This window comes from Dendronephthya gigantea, unplaced genomic scaffold (assembly GCF_004324835.1).
Source record: "Dendronephthya gigantea isolate DGI-Jeju-01 unplaced genomic scaffold, DenGig_1.0 000006F, whole genome shotgun sequence".
NCBI classification, from domain to species: Eukaryota; Metazoa; Cnidaria; class Anthozoa; order Malacalcyonacea; family Nephtheidae; genus Dendronephthya; species Dendronephthya gigantea.
In genome coordinates, this window is record NW_021163016.1 from 63,545 (window position 1) to 85,827 (window position 22,283).

At 38.5% G+C, this 22,283-nt stretch overlaps 3 protein-coding genes across 3 annotated transcripts; all 3 read left to right on the top strand.

Annotated features, from left to right (window-relative positions):
• The first annotated feature begins 8,133 nt into the window (after positions 1–8,133).
• On the top strand, positions 8,134–12,057 carry LOC114516849 (E3 ubiquitin-protein ligase TRIM33-like). The gene is made up of 3 exons (XM_028536435.1): positions 8,134–9,389; positions 10,318–10,575; positions 11,668–12,057. The coding sequence occupies exons 1-3, from the start codon at positions 8,252–8,254 to the stop codon at positions 11,991–11,993; spliced, it is 1,722 nt and encodes a 573-aa protein (XP_028392236.1). The 5' UTR covers positions 8,134–8,251; the 3' UTR covers positions 11,994–12,057.
• Positions 12,058–13,816: 1,759 nt separating this feature from the next.
• Positions 13,817–15,549, top strand: LOC114516547 (E3 ubiquitin-protein ligase TRIM33-like). The gene is made up of 3 exons (XM_028536071.1): positions 13,817–15,016; positions 15,402–15,425; positions 15,524–15,549. Exons 1-3 carry the CDS (start codon positions 13,873–13,875, stop codon positions 15,547–15,549), a joined length of 1,194 nt encoding a protein of 397 aa, XP_028391872.1. The 5' UTR covers positions 13,817–13,872.
• Positions 15,550–16,863: 1,314 nt separating this feature from the next.
• Positions 16,864–18,144, top strand: LOC114516548. The gene is made up of 2 exons (XM_028536072.1): positions 16,864–17,155; positions 17,814–18,144. The coding sequence occupies exons 1-2, from the start codon at positions 16,864–16,866 to the stop codon at positions 18,134–18,136; spliced, it is 615 nt and encodes a 204-aa protein (XP_028391873.1). The 3' UTR covers positions 18,137–18,144.
• Positions 18,145–22,283: the final 4,139 nt, after the last annotated feature.

Consider the following 22,283-nt stretch of genomic DNA (forward strand, 5'->3'; position numbering starts at 1 on the left):
TTTATGTCGATATTGCAATGTTTCGCCGCCTTTCTGCACGATAAATGCCACTTCTTGATCCCCAGCTGTATTTTTTTCACCGCATCGATAAATAATGGATAGTACAACATCACCTATCAAAAATTTAAAAGCATTTGTCCCACTTGGAAGTCAAAAAACCTCCCCTCGTTTATTGGGAGTGCTTTTGTCCACGAGGACTCGTCGCAAGTTTGTTTCATTACCGATAAACGAAGGGAGGTTTTTTACTTCCAAGTTGGACAAATGCTTTTAAATTTTGGATAGCTGTTACTGTACTAACAATTATTTATCGATGCTGTGAAAAAAATACAGCTTGGGATCAAGAAGAGGCATTTATCGTGCAGAAAGGCGGCGAAACACTGCAATGGCGACATAATTGATAAATGTCAAAGGACACAAAAATGAAAAAATATTATATGGCACTACTTCAAAACCCATCGAAAATTGGTTGAATAATTCTTTAGTCAACTAGAATCGTGTTAAAGTACAATATTTGGAAGGCGATTGCGACAGGCGGCGAAAAATTGCGATTAAATTTGCAAAATATGGCTGACATCGTGTTCTGGCGGGGGGGAAGTGAAATGAAATACGTCATATCGCAACAAAACATTGTTACTTCCTAGGAAATTAAGAATAAATATACTAGAATAAGCACGTTTTTCACCATATGGCAAAAATTTTTAAAAAATAGGAAAACCATTAGACTTTGCCAGGTGAATCTGTAATTTTATGCATAATCAGCGACAGCAGTTGACCTGGAATTGTAAATTCATTTTCTTGTAAAATATGAAACTGCGATAATTTCACCCCCCAGTAACCACCCCTAAAGGCAACCATTCTGAACCATGTAAACATTCAGAAAGACTGTAGCTTTGATAATTCAGGAATTAGAGCTATGTCGACTATGCCGTTTCTAGGTGTGGTCATTTTCAGGACTTTCGTCCCGGATTCGGATTTTCGCACATATGCCATGTTGACCGCGATGGTCCTTTACGGTCCTAGACTAATTCTTCTTTCGAGAGATTGACCTTGAAATTTTGCCTTTTGACGTTTGCGGTTCGCGTTTTCAGCCGCTAGAGGTGTATTTTCACGTAGCTCATTTACCTCAGCGAATTGTCATTGCAATTATGTCTCGTTTCACACGTATAAACACTCCTAGAAGCCATATTGGATATCCAGATCTTCTTTGTGGTAATTTTCTAGCCAGTTTTCAATGAGTTTACTGATTTTCTTTAAGAAAGCGGCTATCACTATTCACTGATAACGCGATTGGCAATAATGACGGTTTACCATGATATTGTAAGTCGATAGTCGGTTATTGAAATGGAGGTCCTTTTCAACTTTGCCAGGTGTAAACGACATTTGATTTAAAAAAAAATTGGAGCATTAAAAATAACTAGTAGCAATTTAACACGAAACAGGATGCCAATTTTAAATCGTTCTAACATAAAGTATAGGTATGTGACTGCTAACTAAATGTCAAATTTGCAACAACGGCAATGTCAAACCGCTAACGTGAAACCGCGGTTTGCGGCTTGCCGTAAACGTCTAAAACTCTCTAGTGTGACGCCACCTAACCCAAGCCAAATACGCGAGCACACGCAAGCACAATGCCACTTGGTGTGTGCAGGAACTTTTTCATGGGGGTACCAATTTCCTGTACACACCAGGATGGCGTAGTGTTGCGTAGAATAACGCGTGCGCTTCTGAAAAATTTTTGGACTGGAAATCCCCAATCCCCCATTTTAAAGATTGCCACCAAAAAGCCGGGAAGTGAAGTCACATGAAATTTTTAAAAAAAGTATGTTTTATCGTGAAAGAGGTGCACAGGGAGGAGTCGAAAATGTTTCGTTTTGCACAGCTGGTTGTAACAAAGCAAATGCATTACAAAAAAACGTATAATTAACTGGTAAGTGTTTACTAAATCACCCTGTGACACAGCCCGTGAAACGAACGCTGGCTGACGTCACTCGTCAATATCGCGCGGTGGAGTTAAAAATAAGGAGACTTAGCATGAGGACGTGAACGTCAAAGACGACGTGAAAATGGCGAGTATAAATGGCGTGGCATGTCCATATTTGGGCGCATCACGCCATTTATTCGCCATTTTCACGTCGTCTTTGACGTTCACGTCCTCGTGCTAAATCACCCTAATACCTTAAATTCAAATACTCCTCAAAAAAGTACGCTTGAAAAGTGTCTACCTTTGTGAGTGTTTTCAAAAGTTTATTTCGGACACGCGTGGACGTAACAAAATGTTTGCAGATACAAACGAGCCCGAATACGTGTGGACGGGCACGTAATTCGCAAACTTTTCGGCAATCAGAGTTCACTGATCACAATTCTCCATCTCGACTCTAAAGTTCTGATATGGTTAACTGTAAGTTTAGTGGCTGCGAGTACAACTGCACAAGATTTATCAATAGGGAGCTTTAGCAGCGACTAGTGACTCGTCATTCTCGCGCGTTGTTTGCTTACGCCATCAGCCAACACTCGTAGTCGCCGGGCTTTTTAGTACGAGTTAGTTGGCAAATTTCGAGGAAAGTAGTGATCAGACTTGTAATGAGCTTTATTAATAAATACAGTCTCAACTAACGAGAACCAGCAACTATAAAATTTGAGAGATTTTATAACAAATTTCGGCGGGAGCGTAATTTCAGCGTAGCGACAAGTGTTGTAATGCACGCCATATTGCAGTTTTAGGCGCTGTTTATACTAGAATTACAAATTGTAAGTGAAACTGCTGCGAGTAAATACACGTAGTACCTTTTCCTTCCCCAACCATTTCTTGGGTAGTCTTCAGGATAGTAATGGCAATATTGCGTGTCAAAAAACTTAAACTTGTTTATATTATGATGAACGTATGCAATATTTTATCGCGGTTATGCTGAAGAAGAGAATTCTCCCCGAGTTGAGATCGCACATAAGTTACGTAAGTGCGAATATGAAGTATCGCGCATTTGCATAGGATGAAACCGCCGTTCTATGTGTCTATGGTACGTGTGCTCAAAAAATCATCCTGACAAACAATAATAATAATAATAATTTATTTATCCATCTTAGGTATAAAATTACAATGGATTTACAATTACTAAATATGATTAAAATGTATGTATATATACAAATATAATAAATTTACGATTTTAAAATTATGTCTATAATAGTGCATTAGTCCTTGGAATAAACGAAAGTTTATGCCTATTGGTATGAGAGAAGAACTGCGGTAGAGTTCTTGGAGTTCTTAGATTATATGTTGTCGTCACAATATCTGGTATGTATTTCCTGCAAGGGTGCGTTTCATTATCCATAATTTTCTTGTATTCACGTATGGCGAGCATGTCACGACGCTGTTCAAGAGACTGAAATGAATCAGACGGCAGAGCAAGTATTTTTAGACTTCGAGTTTGAATGTTCTCCACCTCATCTATTAAATATTGTGGTAAACCACTCCAAATTGGGGCTGCATATTCCAAAACCGGCCTAATTTTCGTGAAGTAACAAGTTAAACCTACTTCCGTCGGTAGGTTTGCTCGGCGGCATTCCCGGAGGTGGAATAAACGTTTGTTTGCCTTTTTAGTAATTTCTTCAACGTGTGTGTTCCATTTAAGGGTATCGTTACACCAAAGGCCCAGCAGCTTGAACGTTTTTACTCTTTCAATTGTATCATTACCAATCATAAGTGAAGGTGGTGCAGGAATTCCTTCTTTGAAGCAAATCCACATATCTTTAGTCTTTTTTATATTAAGTTCCATCTTGTTTCTAAGTGCCCAGTCATTCGTTGCATCTAACACCGTTTGCATGTTGCCAGTGGAGCAATATGAGATTGCCTCATCCTGAGTGCAATCATCTGCATATTTGTATGTATTAATCTGCAAATGGTTGGGAATGCAATCTTCAAGATCGTTAACATAGACATTAAACATTGTTGGTGAGATGACAGAGCCCTGGGGGACTCCAGAAGGACAGGACCTAATAGATGATAAACTCGCACCTATTTTTACTCGCTGGCTTCTTCCTTCTAAGAAACTCTTCGTCCATAACCAAAAGCATTTAGATACATTCATTTCAGCTAATTTTCTTAGGAGCAAGCCATGGTCAACCATATCGAAAGCTTTACGAAAATCAATAAATAAGGCATGAATTCCCATTCTTCCATCCCGTGAATTTTCGGTCTTATTGTACCAATTTTGGATAATACTCGCTAACGCAGATACTGTTGATCTTCCTTTTGTAAATGCATGTTGATTATCTTTGATGTTAAGGTCATTTTTATTCAGTTTAAGTTGTATGGTTTCCAAGATTTTTGCCATTTGCGGTAATACAGAGATTTGCCGGAAATCATTGTCAATATCATTCGGGGGGTATACTTTGGGCACAGGGGTGACCAATGCGTGCTTATAGAGAGTCGGGTATTTGGACTGGGAAATGCTAGAGCAGATGATATTATGAATAATAGGGGCAAGCTCTTCACTGTAACGTTTCAGTAGCCATGCAGGAATGTCGTCCGAACCGCTTGCTTTCTTAGGGTTTAGGTGTTTGAGAATTGCCTTAATTTGTCCAATCGAAGGTAACAGCGGCTTGGTATCTTTGAGTAAATGTTCAATTTCCTCTAGTTTTGGTTTTTCATTAGGAGTGGTGCTCTGCCAAGGCTTGGTAAAACTTTGTTGTAAGCGTTCAGCTAGGTCATCTGTGGGGGCTGCTGAAGATTGGAAGTTACAATCATTAGCAGCCACAAGTTCATATATAATTTTATACCACTTTGCTGGGCTTGTTACACGTGTATCTTCCGCTTTCGATTGATAATACGTTTTCTTAGCACTAGATATAAGTGAAGAAACTTTGTCACATAATAATTGGTATCTTGATCTGTTCCCTGACGTAAACGCTTTTTGTCTGGCCTTTATTTCTTGCTTTATACGCGGGGTCATCCAAGGTTTATCTGAAGGATGAAAACGTACAGTACGTTTGGGCAGCGTTTTATCAAGAATACGCGTGATCATACTTGTGAATTTCGAAACTTTATCGTCAATCTCATCAGCATCATAAACCATTTCCCAGCTTTGCCTGTTCAGATGGACACTCAGATCGATTAAGTTACTACATTTTGTCAGGCGTACTTTTCGGGAAATCGCCTTCACTTTTTCTTTCAGCTTTGGGGTGAGTAAGAGACACTGATGGTCCGAGCGGCCAATCGGCGGGAGATGTTGGATGTCATTGTAAAATTCTGACATATTAGTAAGGATTTGATCTAAAATATTTCTGCCCCTAGTAGGAGCTCGTACAACTTTGCAAAGGTTAAAGCGCCTACATACTAGATTCAGTTTCATTTTGTTAAAATCTCCGGCGATGATTATACCTGCTGAAGGATGGTCCTTCAGAATTTCATCAAGTCCATTTGTGATATACTCGAGCATTGCTCTTTCATCTTCCATCGTCTGACCTGGTGGGTAGTATACACTAATAACTATTATGGCACTATAAGGCCTGGGAGTTCTAGGCGGTTTAAGCAGGAGCCATAAGACTTCTTTATCTTCCACTTCAAGATTTGTAAGACGGGTAGTAGGCATTTGATGGTGCACATAGGCTAAGACACCGCCACCAGGGGTAGGGCGGTCTCGTCGATATGCGTTGAACTTCTCACTAATTTCTATAGCAGCATCCGGAATATTTGAGTTCAGCCAGGATTCTGTAATTATGACCAGAGATGGGTTATTGACAGCAGCGATTCCAGAAAGTTCTGTAATTTTATTTGTCACATGACATGCATTGGTTAGGAGTATAGATGGAACTGAGTAGGTGCTAGGTGGCATAACTAAGTTACTTTTCGTTAAAGAAATTGGCACTAGATTACAACGATATTTTTGAGCATTATATCTCAGTTTTGTAGTGGGTCTATGCGAAGAGATTCGGACTGGAATTGAGTTCACCATTTCACTAGAGGGTGCATCATCATCATCTAGTTCATTTCCTGCTAAAAATGTCTTGGAGGAGTAATAAACACCCTTCTGAACCAGCGGGTGGGGGTCTTGTCTTAGCGTCTTGGAGGTGTCATTGGGATCGACGCCAGAGGTGGTGGTAGGTATGGAAGTGGAGGTTGGTATGGGGATAATAGTGGATACGAAGGGGGCAGGAAAGGGGGGTAATGAACTGACTGGAACGGGGGAAAATGACGAAAATTGAGAGGAAAAGGGGGCCAATTAAAATTGGGTTTTTGAGGTTGTAATGAAGAGGCATGGTTTTCCGTATTTTGAGGATGACGTCTGATTGTAGGGTCATTGCCTTGGGTATGGAGGAAATCACAATTATTGCCTTTAAGGCAAAAGCCCTTCCTACGTACAAAAGGGCAGGGAACCAGATGTTTGGGGGTTTTAAATTTATCTAAATGATTAGGCGCTTGACTGATTACTGTGTTATTTTGCTGAATAATGTTCCTGCTTGCATTAAGATGACTTGCTTCGCACACTTCGTTAACTTCAATTGTATTCTGCTCATTATTTATCTCTTCTTCTGCAGTAGCAATACCTTTTTGCATATAATTAAGCGGATTTCCATCGTTTTTCTGATTTTTATCTATATTTTCTTGAAGGTTTGTAAGAACTTCGGTTATATGTACCAGAGAATCAGATAGTGCACGAATGGCTTCGGTATTGATAGCCTGTCCGGCCATAAGCGCTTCAGTATCCAAGCTGTTAGCATTACTTTTGTGAACACGGCCTTGCTGAGTATCAGTTTCGCTTGAGTTAGCTGAGTCGTTTACGACAACCACATCATTCTCGAAGTCGTTTACAGCGACATTTTCAGCGAGACTTTGACTGAGCATAGAGCAAAGAAGCTTCGTAATTGCATCCGCCTCTGCTCCTTCGAGATGTAGTAGGTTCTTGCTCCTTCTCCATTTGATTAAAATATTGTTCGATTTAAATACTTTCTGGTCGCCGCCTGGCCTGCTCCCACACACCGTCAATATTTAGATCTTGACTTACGAAATACTTCAAGGATTCGTAGTCACCGTTCCAAGCAAGGCGTAGATTGTTTACTGGAGATGACATTATGCATTAATCGTATAATCACAAACGAAGAGGCGATAAAATGAGATTTCCAACTAGGCTGAAATAAACACGTCCGTTCACAAAGACCACTTAAACAAAAATCGCTGAAATCGAGATGCCCGTCAAGAATATAGGGCTGCTCGCTTCGCTCGCAGCAATAATCTCGGATACCAGGGACACCTTATATCAAAAGGTTTTAACCGCTTTAGCTGGTAGGGTGACTCTGGGGGTAGGGAAAACTTTTATCTATGTTTATAGCACTTTGTCTTCGCCTTCAGGGTTAACTTTTCGACGCATACGCAATAGCGAACGGAACATTTCTTAAAACAAACACTATCGCATCCTATCTGCTTGTAGTGGTTGGCGATATTTCTTTAAAATATCGATACTTTCGATACTAAGAATTTGGTTCTTGGTATCGATACTATTTTTCAGTATCGATGATTTCGATATTAGGTTACGTGAGGATTACATGGAGTATTTCAGACCTATTAAGCATTCTTCACGCTGCCCACCGATTGAGATCGACGGGGAACCCGCGAACGGGAGGCTGCGAGGAAGACCACGATCTGCATAAATTAGGTGAAAAGTGCCAGTATCGATATCGGTATCGTATCGAAAATATCGATAAAAAAATATCGATATCGTATCGAATCATAAAATCCCAGTATCGCCCACCACAATCTGCTTGCAATTTTATCATATAAACTGCTGGTACCCGAAAGCTGGTACCGGATATCGTATAAACAGCGCCTTAATTAGTGAAAAGCCAATATTTCAGCTAAAAGGTCAAGTATGTTAAAAGAATGAAGGGTTGAATTGTTTTATTTGTTTATGTTCGAGCAAGTCTCTTCCAAGAAATTCTGGCAGTAAAAGATGAGCAATGTACAGCAGAAATTATACTTATGCATCGCAACAGAACAATTGTTTATCATGCAACGCAACAGAACAATCGTTTAAATTACGATCTCTTTAATTTTAAGACAGAAGAGGATGTGAAATCTCATGAATTAGCCAATAAAATAGCAAATATTAAGGGGTGTTGCATTACAAAGGCATCAGTCGCCGAGCACGCGTAAAATGTAAATTCCTCCCATGTGAATGAGCAGATAACCTCATGATAAACACGGTTTGTCGAGAATTGTGGGGTGACAAAACGAAAGCCTTGATCGAAAGTCTAAAGCAGTATGGCTAGTGCACCAGATTCTGCTACTGTAAAGCAAATGGAAACACTGTTAGAGTGTTCTGTTTGTATGGAGACATTAACTCAGCCACGGACATTGTCATGCTACCATTCATTTTGTAAACACTGCTTGGAGAATTATGTCGCCGTTCAGCGCGAGAAGGCTGTTGAAGCTGAAGAGAAAGTACCAGAAATCTTTGACTGTCCATTATGCCGCACGGAGTTTTCAGTCAAAGAAGGGGAAAATATTGGCGAGAAAATGCCAGCAAACCACTTTATTAACAACCTGTTGGAATTGCTCAGCATACAGCAACAAGTCTCTCATGTAGAATGCCAGTCGTGTAAAGCGAACGCTCCTGCGGCGAGCAGATGCATATCGTGTGAGAAATATCTGTGTCATAAATGTCTGGATGTCCACAACAACTGGCCTGACTTTGAGGATCATGTCCTTTTGACGTTGGAAGAACTATCTAAACCAGAAAACCGAGCGAAGGCGAAAGCCAAACCTCGTTGTGAGAAACACGACAAAGTTCTGAAGTTTTACTGTGAAACATGCGAAGTCCTTGTTTGTCGATACTGCATGGATCTTAATCACACTCGGCCCGAACATGCATGGTTTCCTTTGGCAGAGGTTGTTGTACAACGCAAAGAAGCGTTAAACGCATTTTCCGGTATATTTGAGAAGCGAAAGAACGGCGCAGCCGAGAGTAATCGTAAGATTGAGGAGGCAATGGTGACCCTGAAGAAAAACGCTACAAAAGCAAGAGACGCCATCAAGCAGCAGCAACAGAATATCCTGAATGCGTTCACCAAGAAACTCGAGAAAGAAACGACAGCCTTGCTTGACCAAGTTGAGATAAAATACAGGGAAGCTAAAGAGCTTCTCTTGAAACAACAAACCGACGTGAGAGCCCATTTCGAAAAAGCAAAAAGTTTGTTGGATTTTACCAGCAATATTCTTTGCAGTGGAAGCGACGAGGAACTCCTTTCTCTCAAACACGAGATTGAGGAAAAAGCTGGAAGCATTGAGAATGAACGAACAGACTTTATGAAGCCAGTCCACGATGGCCTTCTTGAATATCTTCCAAAACCAACCAAAGATATTATGGAGAATTTGAACTTAAACAACTTAGGAAAAATTGGTATGTGTATATAATAGCTACTACTTAATACTAGAATTTCTTCTTATTATTGTAATAACTGCGTTGTTGTGAGTTTCGCTTTAGACCCTGTATATTGTAATATTAAATAGCTATTCCCACTAATCTAGCTAAGCTTCACAAATATTCCTTGAAAACTTTTCATTAGCACAAATTTTTGACATGGTGATTTGCATATAAACTAATTTGCGTATAACTTCAACAATAACAGCCTTTAACTTTTACTATAAATACATATAGCAAAAGTACATCACCTAAAATTTGCCGTTACCCTGGATGTTGCCCACTGTTTGCACAACGCTTTGATGATCGAATTACTTACCTTGTCTGTTTCTACGTTCCGGCAACTGACTGTGTCCAAATGTATATATACGCTTTGTATGGTTGAACTGCCTTATGAGACTGATAATATTTTTAATGTGCGACTGCAGAAAAAATCTGGGCCGCACAGGAAATTCATATTAGGAATACGAAAGACAATATATTTAACAGAATTTCTTGGCATATTACACGTCAATTCATTTAAATTTGGCGCACTGCAGAAATACCAAAGGTAAAAGATTCGGTTACTAAAATGTTTCTAAATGGCTGTTCTATCCATCTAGAGGTCGGTGCTCTAAGTCTGTGGCTCTGACGTTACGACAGTTCTGGGCCCCCTATACTTTACGAGAAACGTGGCTATTGTATTCCTACGCAATATTTAAATAACTAATAGAAATAATTTGGCTTAGCTTTTCATTCTTTGTTCAAAATACAAACAAACATACCATGAGACCTTGTACTCTATTAGCGCTTGACAGATCAGTTAAAATAACTTATCTTAATCTTATGAAAACAACTATAGTTGTAATGGTAACACAGAAAAACATATAACTAAGCCTTATTTTGTTACAAATAAATATCATTTTAGTTAACCCTGTTGTGGTACAGTCCTTGTCTGAAAGATCAACCATCTTGGAAGGTAACATTGACCATGCTAGGCAACTTGTAGAGTGGATGAGAGACAAGACGTTTGGTTGGCACCTTTGTTATCGAGCTTCATGTGATGACTGGGAAGGAAGAGATTTTCATAGAAAGTGTGACGATGTCGGATCAACCTTAATCTTGGTGAAATGTGGGACAAACATCTTTGGTGGTTTTACTGATCAAAGTTGGAAGTCGTCAACAGGTATAATTTGCACTAAACATATCGCGCACCAAATACTGGACATTGGTCAATAAAAATTCTTTAGAGGCTTGCTTCAACGAACATTTACGTCTCTGAGCTCGATGAAATTTGCATTATAGGATTTTTATTTTCTTGTTTCCTGAATCAATTCTCTTAGATATGAATCATTGTTTATTAGGAACCACTTATTAATCCAATGCTATACAGACTGATCTTCAGTCTATATGTTCCAATATGACTAGGGAGCAGCGTGACAGCGTCTTCAAGCATCAAATGTGGTATAACAACCGCCTAAAACAGACAAGAACACTTCTCGACGTTTCGATCTGAGGGTCTTCGTCAGGAGAGTTGGTATGAAAATAAATAGCGAGAACACATGTTTTGTATTGGGGCAAAACACGTGATAAAAGTGGGCCAATAGAAAACAAAAAATCAAAACAAGAGGGATGGAGAGTGCCAAGACTGTGTTCTCCCTCTTTATTTTCATACCAACTCTCCTGACGAAGGCCCTCAGGTCGAAACGTCGAGAAGTGTTCTTGTCTATCTTAGGCAGTTGTTATACCACATTTGAAGCTATGATCTTCAGTATAGTTGAATTCTATACAACAGACCGCAATCTGAAATTTTCTTTGTACAGGCCGAGCAAGTATCCCACATGAAAAAACTCTCTTCGCTAAAAAACGAAACATTTTTATCTCTTGTTTCGCCAGGGAAAAGAATTCGCTTGGAGTGAATATTTTTCGCTGTTGTCGAGTTGTTTTTGGTTTAGTACCTACTAAAAATAATTTTCTTACATTTTGGAGTGTATAATAACCGGACCAGTCGGCAGCCAATTAAGAAGCACCATTTTTGTCATAATAAGGTTCTGTCATCAAATCAAGATTAATTTCCTGGAATTTTTTTTAACTTGGACTGGAATTTAGTGAGATTGTAATCTAAAAATTTGGGTTCGTTTAAATGTCACTCCAAGTTTGTTAAATATATCCTAGTCTTTAACAAGTCTTCATATAATTTTTCTCATGTAACATTGTCTTTGATAAAATTACGTCTCGTATATCACCCAAAATCAATATATTTCCTATTTCGTTTCAGCTTACGGGGAGTATAAACGTTCCAACTCGTCATATCTGTTTTCCTTGGTCAATAAAGAGAATATCCGGCCATTCAAGTGTTTGATCAAAGTTGGTCAAAATGACAAAGCAATCAGCTGTCAACGTGACTTGAGTGCAATCTTTGGTAGCCGTGATTGTGATCTGTTCATCAGCTCTAATGCCAACACAAACCAATATTCATTCAGCGTCCTTGGTAACACATATCAACCTCCCCCAGGATTTGAACCTGGAGCACCTCAAACGAATATTCTCCTGGCAGGCAGCTTAAAATTTACCCCATCAGAAATTGAAGTTTTTCGGAGTTAAACGTAGGTAAAATTAATGGATGGCAAGCTATTATTAATGCTTACGACAAGCATGAAATCTCTAACGATCGATTTTTTTTATTTCTGTAACAATAGCTTATTTTACCAGAAATAAAATATAAAATATATTAAACACCTATTAGACCTGCATGTGATGCAGATTTATGAAAGCAAACTAACGACTAAAACTGGCCACCGTCAGTCGTCACATTTCAAGAAAAACTAACTCAGCCATGCAAAAGGAGGATGATCATTGATCACAGCCGATCGAGGTAGTCCTGCGATTGTGCTCAAACAAGACTGAGAGGTCCATGACGTCCATCTTGTATTGAGGAAACTTCATACAAAATAAGTTCCCAAATAGGCAGAGCCCCTTTTCGCTTCTCTCCTGAAAGTCGGAGTCGCACAACTATGCCCAAACTGCTAAGAAAATTAACCGCACCACTATACCAAAAAATCCGTTTGAGATAGTTTGTTTTAGGTTTTGGAAGTGATGGACCGGTATCGTTGCTTCACAAATTACAGTCTCAAGCTTTTTGTGGCAAGAAAAAAAAATTGTTTGTAAGTCTAGATCATGAACAATTTCGACGAAGTCCTTTCAGTCGAAAATTAAGATGATTTCTCAGTTGTAGCTATCTTTTTGGCTGCTATATTGAACAGATTTGTCTTTGATGATATAGTGGTTATAGATTAATAATTAATTATTGATCCACATCACCAAACCGCTATTAAATGCATACTAATATATCTTGGGTGGAGTCATATAAGTGAGTGGTATATATAATATAAGTGTTTTAGTCTATATAAGATAAGTGAGAAATGATGCTTCAATTTACGATGATTCAATTTAAATTAAAAAATCCTTTTTTTGAAATCTCTGAGGAACCCATTGCAGATTGCAGTCAAATATATTCGTGCATGTTGAACCTTCAAACTAAAACTTGTATTTGTTGTTCGGCATGCTAAATTTAAAGTATGTTTATGTTCTCTGGAATGTTATGCATGGTTAATTTTCATGTCACTCTACATATATGTATAGACTAAGATTGAAAATTGCGGTTAAGTTATAACATAACATACAACATGACTAATTTCGTTGGATGGTTTAATGATAGAAACATCTCGTTTGTACAACCACGTTGGTAAACAACAATTCTCTAAGAGACTGTAGATACGAGGCCATATAATATATTGATCAGCACACAGAAATGATTTTATAATATAACATTTATAGTACGCGCGTGCTGATTGGTCGAGAAGCGTGTTTCTATAACTGTATAGAAACACGGGAATTTTCCCGCCGAACTTGACAAGCGAAGCGATGTAATGAGAATTTGTAATTGAATCGAATTATAATATTTGTACAAAATCTTTTGATTGAGTTATATTATAAAAGAAATAGAAAACATTTTTTCCTGTGTTTCTATACAGTTATAGAAACACTTGTGGGAGTTTGGGAGAACTCGAAATAACGTGGAAAAACTCGCCCTACGGGCTCGTTTTCCCACTGATTATTTCTCGTTCTCCCAAACTCCCACGCGTGTTTCTATAACTGTATAGAAACATGGAAAATGTTTTCTATTTCTTAAATATTGACACACTGGTTTTAATTTTAATTTGAATAGTGGGAGACTTTTGCGGAAGTTCTAAAATATAATGTTGCTAAGTGACCTTTATATTAAGTGAATTTATTTTCTTCAACCAATGAGAACGACGTGCGTATAATGCATTCTTAGCGGGGTCCAGAACAGCTTACTGAAAACATTTCCTGGTATTTAAACAATAACAAAATTCCGTAATAAATGTTATATGTGAATATTCCGTTAAATGCGAAAGTCTACTATTACTCCGCCAGGCAATAATTATTATATATACAAAGTATGGCTAGAGCAGCAGATCCTGCTCCTACCAAACAAATAGAGGATCTTCTGACGTGCTGCGTTTGTACAGAAACGTTGGAAGAACCAAAGACGCTTCCCTGCTTTCATTCATTCTGTAAGAAATGTCTCGCGAAATATATTGAAGTTCAACGTGAGAAAGCCCAAAAGGAACAGGGAGCCCAGCATTTGTTTGACTGTCCTATGTGCCGAACACAGTTCGAACTGAAACAAGGCGATAGTGTGGAACGAATTCCGCCAAATTATTTCATCAACAACTTGTTAGAAATACTGCCAGTCATACGACAACAAACACAAAAGCTACGTTGTGAATCTTGCAAAGCTCAAGCACAAGCAACATGCAGATGTATTGAATGCGAACGATATCTGTGCAAGAATTGCTTGACAGCGCACAAAAACTGGCCAGACTTCGAACAGCACCTTGTGATGACATTGGAGGAATTGGCGAAACGTGAGAACCAAAGCAAAGCGAAAGGAAAGCCACGTTGCCAAAAGAAAGGCCACGGAGATAAATATCTTGAGTTTTATTGCAATACCTGTCATGAATTGGCGTGTATGAGCTGCGTTGTCTTAAACCATTCCAAAGCTAACCATGACTATCATCCTATTGACGCAGTGGCTGAACAGCACAAAAAATCTTTGAAAACAACTTCCGCCATTTTACAGAGGACGTCTAACGAAGTTAAAACAACCTTACAAAAAATAAATCACGCCACTGAAAGACTACAAGTCAACACCAAAAGAGCTAAAGATATGATCCTGGAACAAGAAAAAGAAATCTTGCAAAAGTTAACTCAGAAAGTAAAACACAACACAGCAGTCTTGCTTGGGGAAGTCGACAGAGCGCACAACATAGTGAACCAAAGACTTGTACAACAACATGACGAGATGAAAGCTTATCACGAGAAGGTGAATGGTTCACTGGATTTTGCAAAGAATATTATTGAAAAGGCAAGCAATGATGAAATCCTTTTACTTGGTACAGAAATCCAGGTTAACGCCAAAGATATAAAGAAGGATTGTCCAAAGATGAAGAAACCAATTCATGATGGTTTGATTGTATACCTTACAAAAACAACGGAAACTATTGTTGGCAACTTAAACTTGAATGAATTAGGAGAAGTGGGTAGGTTAATGTAAAATCTATTTCCAAACATTGTCAATTACAATTACTCCTCATAGTCTACCCATGCATGAGTTTCTAAGAGAATCTTACACAAATCGGGTAAAGTTTACCTTACTTTTGCCCCCCGCCGTGCCCAAAACGAAGGAAAACAGTCCTCTGCTCGCAGGGCACAAAATGTATGCAACATTTTCAGATATTGCAGAGTCGTGGTCTGCATCAGGCAACTCCTTAAGGTAACAGGCTAACGATAAATCGAGACCTTGAAGAGAACTTTCTAAAGCGCTTCGGTGATGAAACCATGCAAGACGGAAAAGTGGAAGTCTCCATTCAGTTGCCATTCACGATACTGTTAGAAAACTGAAATAATTGTGTTTGTTTTTTACAGCCTGTGATCGTCTGCCGTTGAACGGTAAGTATATATTAACTAATCTTGAATTATATTGACATGTGTGTGATATGTGTTTTTGTGCATTTGCGACTAACACACTTTAAAACCAATAATTCTAGCTGATCGTGGTTCTATACATTATTAAGGCCGGCGCACACTAGAGCTATGTGCTTAGCAAAAAGTCATTCGTGGCCATTGGCGTAAGCCAGTTGCTCTCGTGTGCGGGTGACTTTTCCGGCGACTTTGGTCATTCGTGCCACTTACGGCAAATATCTAGCATGTTTGATAATTTCTGCCTCGCGTGCCGAAATCTTTCCGTGTGCGGCAAACTGAAAGCTATCTGCTTATGGATTGTCTTAACAGCGCATGCGTCATATACAAAAGTAAATATCCAAGATGGCGTACAGATTGCAAAAACAAAGTTATGGATGAAAATGAAGACGAAGAGATGTCGTTATTTTTGTTGCTGTTGCGTAGGACTAGACTAAACACCGTTATCTAAGTGCTATTAATTATATTTCTGCAAAGCGCATTCCCGTTTCTTTCTGTTTCTGAAATCTGCAGAGTTCACATCATATAAACAACTGTATTCTGACCAAAGATCAACCAGTTTGTCTTCCAATATGGCCTCAGCCACCAATTCGTTTTGCTTTGTTTGCACCGCTATCTTTGATGTTTATTTTTGTATATGACGCATGGGCTGTTAACACAATCCATAAGCAGATAGCTTTCAGTTTGCCGCACAGGGAAAGATTTTGGCGCGCAAGGCAGAAATTATCAAACATGCTAGATATTTGCCGTAAGTGGCACGAATGACCAAAGTCGCCGCAAAAGTCGCCCGCACACGAGAGCAACAGAACTTTGCTAGCGGTTTGACGTTTACGGCAAACGCCAAACCGCTAGCAAAGTTTGTGTTTTAACTTCACTCTCTTAAGTGTGCGGCAATTTCGCTAAATTACAAACGTTCTACATAAAACTTGTGACGTTCAGCAGTAATGTAAGGAAGCAACAGGTTAGAAAAGCAGCAAATTCAGCTTTGCCGTATAAAATTTAATGCTTGAACGGCTGAAGGTGTATGCAGTCGTTCAAGCATTAAATTTTATGCGGCGAACGTGAAACACATACGGCAAAGCTGAATTTGCTGCTTTTCTAAATACATCAGGAATAGCCTGTTGCTTTCTTACATTACTGCTGAACATCATCATCATGTAGAACGTTTGTAATTTAGCGAAATTGCCGCACACTTAAAAATAGTGGAGTTAAAACACAAACTTTGTGAGCGGTTTGGCGTTTGCCGTAAACGTCAAACTAAAGGTCTCTAGTATGTTTTTCGAACTCAAAATTTGAGGTGTTGCATTTATGGGGTTTAATATTATGCACAACCGTAATTGGATAAGTTGCATAATTTGGACGATCGTTCGATAACGATGTTACGACTAAATAAGTATAAGTAGAAACCATGTACTTTAAAAAGGACACAACATTTTTTACCCTCTTAGTACAATCTTCATGTGAAAGATCAACTATTTTGGAGGGTAACATTGAACATGCAAAGCAACTTGTAGAGTGGGTGAAAGATAAGAAGTTTGGTTGGCAACTTTGTTATCGAGCTACAACTGATGGTTCGAGTGCAGAGGATTTTCATAGAAAGTGTGACGATGTTGGACCTACAGTGACCTTAGTGAAATGTGGAACTAACGTTTTTGGTGGTTTTACTGATCAAAGTTGGAATTCATCGCCATCATGTATAGGTACATTTCATTCGAGATCACGACGTCATCAGGGGCCTTGACAAAACTGAGCTATCATGTGCCTGGAGTCATTTGTCTCCGTTCTTCCAACTGATAGCATCATGGAGGGAAATTCTAAATTTCATGCAATTTACATTTGAGTACACAAAGCGTGTTTTCGCATAAGGATAAAAAATTACCTCAAATTTTTCAGTGCTGAAGTCATATGAAATGAAGGAAATAATAATTTAGCTTTGTCAAAGACCTGGCTTCTGATTAACAGTTTTTTATACTCAGATCAGCTGGTTTGTGAAAGGGCTTATTTTCAAGACGATGAAAAATTAGTGTGTATTCGATTCGCAAACTTTTCTGTCTCTACTATTAGATTAATTAGAATGAATTGAATTTCGGACTGAGCAGACCGCGAACGAATTCTGTAGTGTACACAATCATTTTCGACGATCACTTACGTTCCCGGAGCTAGGAAACTTAATATAACTCCAAGTCACCTCTTCTTCTCAGGACGGTATGCTCTTTATGTTATCAATTTCAATCACAAAACCATACATTTCCTTTATTTCTCTGATGAGAATCTTGTGTTTGATAAAATAACCTGACTGTTCATCTTCGTTTATCTGATTTACTCAAAAATATATAAATATCTTTTCTTTTGTTTCAGATTTTGGGCAGTATAAACGTTCCAACTCGTCATTTCTGTTTTCTTTGAAAAATAAAGAGAATATTCGGCCATTCAAGTGTCCGATCAGGGATGGTCAAAATGACAAAGCAATCTGCTGTCATCGTAACTGGGGAGCAGCCTTTGGTGGTGGTAGTGATCTGTTCATCAGTCACAAAGCAAACCGAAACAAACATTCATACAGTAATCTTGGTAACACATATCAACCTCCCCCAGGATATGAACCTGGAGCCCCAGAAACCCAAGCTCTCTTGGCGGGCAGCTACGAATTCACTCCATCAGAAATTGAAGTTTTCCACAGTTGAACGAAGGTAATTAGCATAATATTAGAAATTTCAACGGCGTTCTGAATTTATACTTACACCTCAGCGGTTACATGCACAAGTTATTTAATATATTAAACATTTAAACACAGCAATGTCTTGACAAAGCAGACAAAGGACTATAAACTGTTGGCTATATCATTTTAACACTCATTCGAACCCTGGAAATGAAGAATGACGACTGTTGAAAAAAGTAGCTTAGTGTTGGTGACGAAACACGGTCGGGAAGGAAGTTTCCAGTTTTTTTACAACTATTTTCAATGCCTTTTCCTACCACATTCCACTGCAAACGCACATCTGGGGAATGTTTCAAGAAGCATAAGTTTGACAAAACGTAACGTTCTTAAGTGAGACGCTATTTTCAACTCGTTAAATGACAACTAATGAGTATTTATATTTCTTATAGGTTAAAAAAACATCTCAATTTTACGCAGCTGATATACTGCATTAAGACATCAGAAAATATTTCTAATGGGAACGATTAATCTAAATATTTCTATTTCAATGACAACAGTAGATAATGGTATACGAAAACGACAGATGTGGTCAGTAGTGTGGAGCAAACCTTAGGAGACCAATAAAACACATGGTAGATTAAGATTATAGTTCAAAATAGATCAAGTCAAATGAAGTGAAGTCTGAGTTTCACCGAGTCTGTATTATTATTATTATCATCAGGAGCATTTTTATCTTGTCTGGCATAATGCGAATATAGATGAGATTTGAATGAATCTATGAATCTAACACTCTCGTACTCACAGGTAAGCTGTTCCAGGAAACGGTCCCTCGATATGAGCAACTAGCTGCTTTTGAGCAAAGTTGTCGATGGCTTGTCAAGATGGAACACTTTATCATTGTTGCTTCAATCGTAGTTACTGTTGCATGGTGACGGAAAGTAAATAAGTTTGATAAGACGCTAGAAAGCTTTAAATCTTTTGTGGTGGAAGAATTAATGAATGAAAATCTGAAATGGCCATTTTTTAAAATCTTGCTTAATAAAGTCAGAGGAGCAAATATATCCGCGAAAATTATCGGACGTACTTTAAAGATGAAAATCGTTTTGACCGGATTTTAGTTTCAGAGATGTGACCAGTCAGCCTTGTTGAAAACAACCAACAAACCTTTACGAAGCTACTACAAGCGCCAAACAGCAAGCAAACTATTAACAATATGACTATAAAGATAGCCTTTTTTATTTTTCGATTTCTATATAAAAGCCACTCCAACTCCGAGTTTACTCGAATCTAGAGTGAAGCTAAAGCCACGAATCCGCAGTGAACTCTAAGAACCCGGAGCTGAATATCCTGTCACCAAAATGTTTGACTTTCTTATGGCAGCAATTCCAGAACATACCTTTTTACATATATTTCAATGTAGATATCAAATAACAGCATATTGTCTAAGTCAACCCCAAAATACTTTTAACGATTCAATTATATTTTTATTCACTCAATACTTCACTCACTTTCACTTCATGCACTTTCTTTATGGTTCAGATTGTGAGCGGATCCTATCAAAATAAACTTCTTTTTTTTCGTATATGTGACTAGAGTTTATTTGCAGTCACCCAGCCATTAATTCACTGAAACAGAATTGTGGATCAATTAATCAAATATTTGTGTATCATCAGCAAATAAACATAAAAATGTAGATTTTAAACAGTTTGGCAAATCGTTAATACAAACCAAAAACAACAAATGACCTAATATAAATCCTTGGGAATTCCACAAATTATTTTTTTGGTTGAGACTTAACCGTTTATATAACCGAGAGATATAACTGAGAGATAACCGTTTGTTGATTTCGAGAAACCAGATATGTTTTGAACTAATCATATTCTACCCCAGTAATTCCATAATATTTCAGTTTCAAAAGCAGAATCTCGTGCATGATCAATAGAATCAAAAGCAGATAAAGTGGAATAGCCTGGGCTAAAACCAGAAGTAGAGGGAATTGTAAATCATCCTAGGATTGTTTCTCGAACGTACTATAAGTATAGGTAATCAAGTATAATTTCGAGTGCGATTACGGATTAACAAGCACGAGTGAGTTTTTAAAGGCTGCAAAATAGCGCGAGTCCGAAGGACGAATGCATGGATCACAGCTTCACACTAAAAAGCGTGCGCGATTTCTATATAAAAGTTGCGCCTGCTCCGTAGAAATAGGCCTTCTCCGTAGAAATAGGCCTTCTCCGTAGAAATAGGCATTCTCCGTAGAAATAGGCCTTCTCCGTAGAAAAATAGGCCTTCTCCGTAGAAAAATAGGCCTTAATTCTCCGTAGAAGTGGGCCTTCTCCGTAGAAATAGGCTTTACTTAATTTAACCCGATATATAGTGCTAAAAATATGAATGGTATGGAAATTTGAAATAAGGCCTATTTCTATGGAGAAGGCCTACTTCTACGGAGAAGGTCCACTTCTACGGAGAAGGCCTATTTTTCTACGGAGAAGGCCTATTTTCAAGTCTACGGAGAAGGCCCATTTCTACGGCCTTCTACGGAGAAGGCCTATTTCTACGGAGAAGGCCCATTTCTACGGAGAGGGCCCATTTCTACGGAGAAGGCCCATTTCTACGGAGAAGGCCCATTTCTACGGAGAAGGCCTATTTCTACGGAGAAGGCCCATTTCTACGGAGAAGGCCTATTTCTACGGAGAAGGCCTATTTCTACGGAGAGGCCCATTTCTACGGAGAAAGCCCACTTCTACGGAAAAGGCCTATTTTTCTACCGAGGCCTATTTCTACGGAGAAGGCTTATTTCTACGGAGCAGGCGCAACTTTTATATAGAAATCGCGCACGCTTTTTAGCGTGAAGGTGTGTCCCTTATGGGCCATTGTACTATTCACTCCGGCATCAGCGACGGAGTTTAAAATTCGCCTCCGTTTTGTTTTGTTTTTGTTTTTTTTTTCATTTTTCGTCGTTGCAAGTCTGTAATGGCGCGAAGTATACTAGTATTTAAAAGGTTTATGTGACCGTATTTATCTACTTCCCAGTCTTGTCTCCAAAGAGTTGTGGTGCACAGCTTTGGCTATCTTTCCGATGCGCGATTCGATTTCGCTCGCATGACACGGCAATTCCTCCAAGAGAAACAAATAAACCGTTCTTTTCATGCTGTTTGATTAAGTTTAGATTGAATTGGGGTAAGAATATATTTAATACATGTAGATTCTGGTCCTATCAGTTTTAATAATATCGCTGCTATTTCGCCGTTTAACAAGATGATGTGGACATGTGGTCGTGTATGGGCGCGTTGACACGTCGTAATTTGCACAGGATTGAAGATTTAATATAATTATATAAGCGCGAATTCCAAAGGCAAAGTGTAAGACAAGGCGAATATATCATGCGGTTTATTTACATTTTTGAACAATTGAACTTCTATACTTTTTAAAGTACGATGTGCTTCTGAATTTCGCGATCGAACATTTAGGTTCGCAAGGCACTAAATGTGAATATGAACTGTATTGTTAATGTTCAGAAGCTCTATATTGAAGACTGGCACGTGCGCCGGAGTTAACGCCAGAACAGGCGTCTTGTTAATAAGAAACTTAGGCTGACCAAAGTCTATATTCTGTTTTTTTTACTATTCAGGCGAAGCTTGTCATTACATTGGAAAGAAATTTAAATAGAATTCCATTTCTCCCACCGCCTGAATTTAAAGATATCATAAAGGACCTACAAGAGAAAGAATGTCAGTCATCGTGGGCGTGGCTAGTACGCCAATGTAAAAAGGTATGCTTTATTGTGGAAAATATATAGATAACCGATCGGATAATTTTAGAATAAAAATTACCGGTGAAATAAACTTGTTTAATGGAATGCGTATAAGAGTAAAGTTCAATAAATTAGAAGCTTGATTCTTTTTTTTCCGCTAATAAGATTGTCCACCAATTAGCAGGGGTGGAAAAATGTAGCAATTTTTTAAACAGAATTATTTGGTTATTTCTTATCAGTATGACATAAAAAGGTTTGATTAGAAAGCCAAATTTTGCCTAGCTGTTTCTTGCTTTGTATAAATTGTATCGGTAGAGTCAATGTATAATGAATAACGAACAACATATATGCAGGCAAAATGGGACAGCATTTTCTTGAATTTCTCTGCACTATTGTGTACTTTAGAACAAGCGAGAAT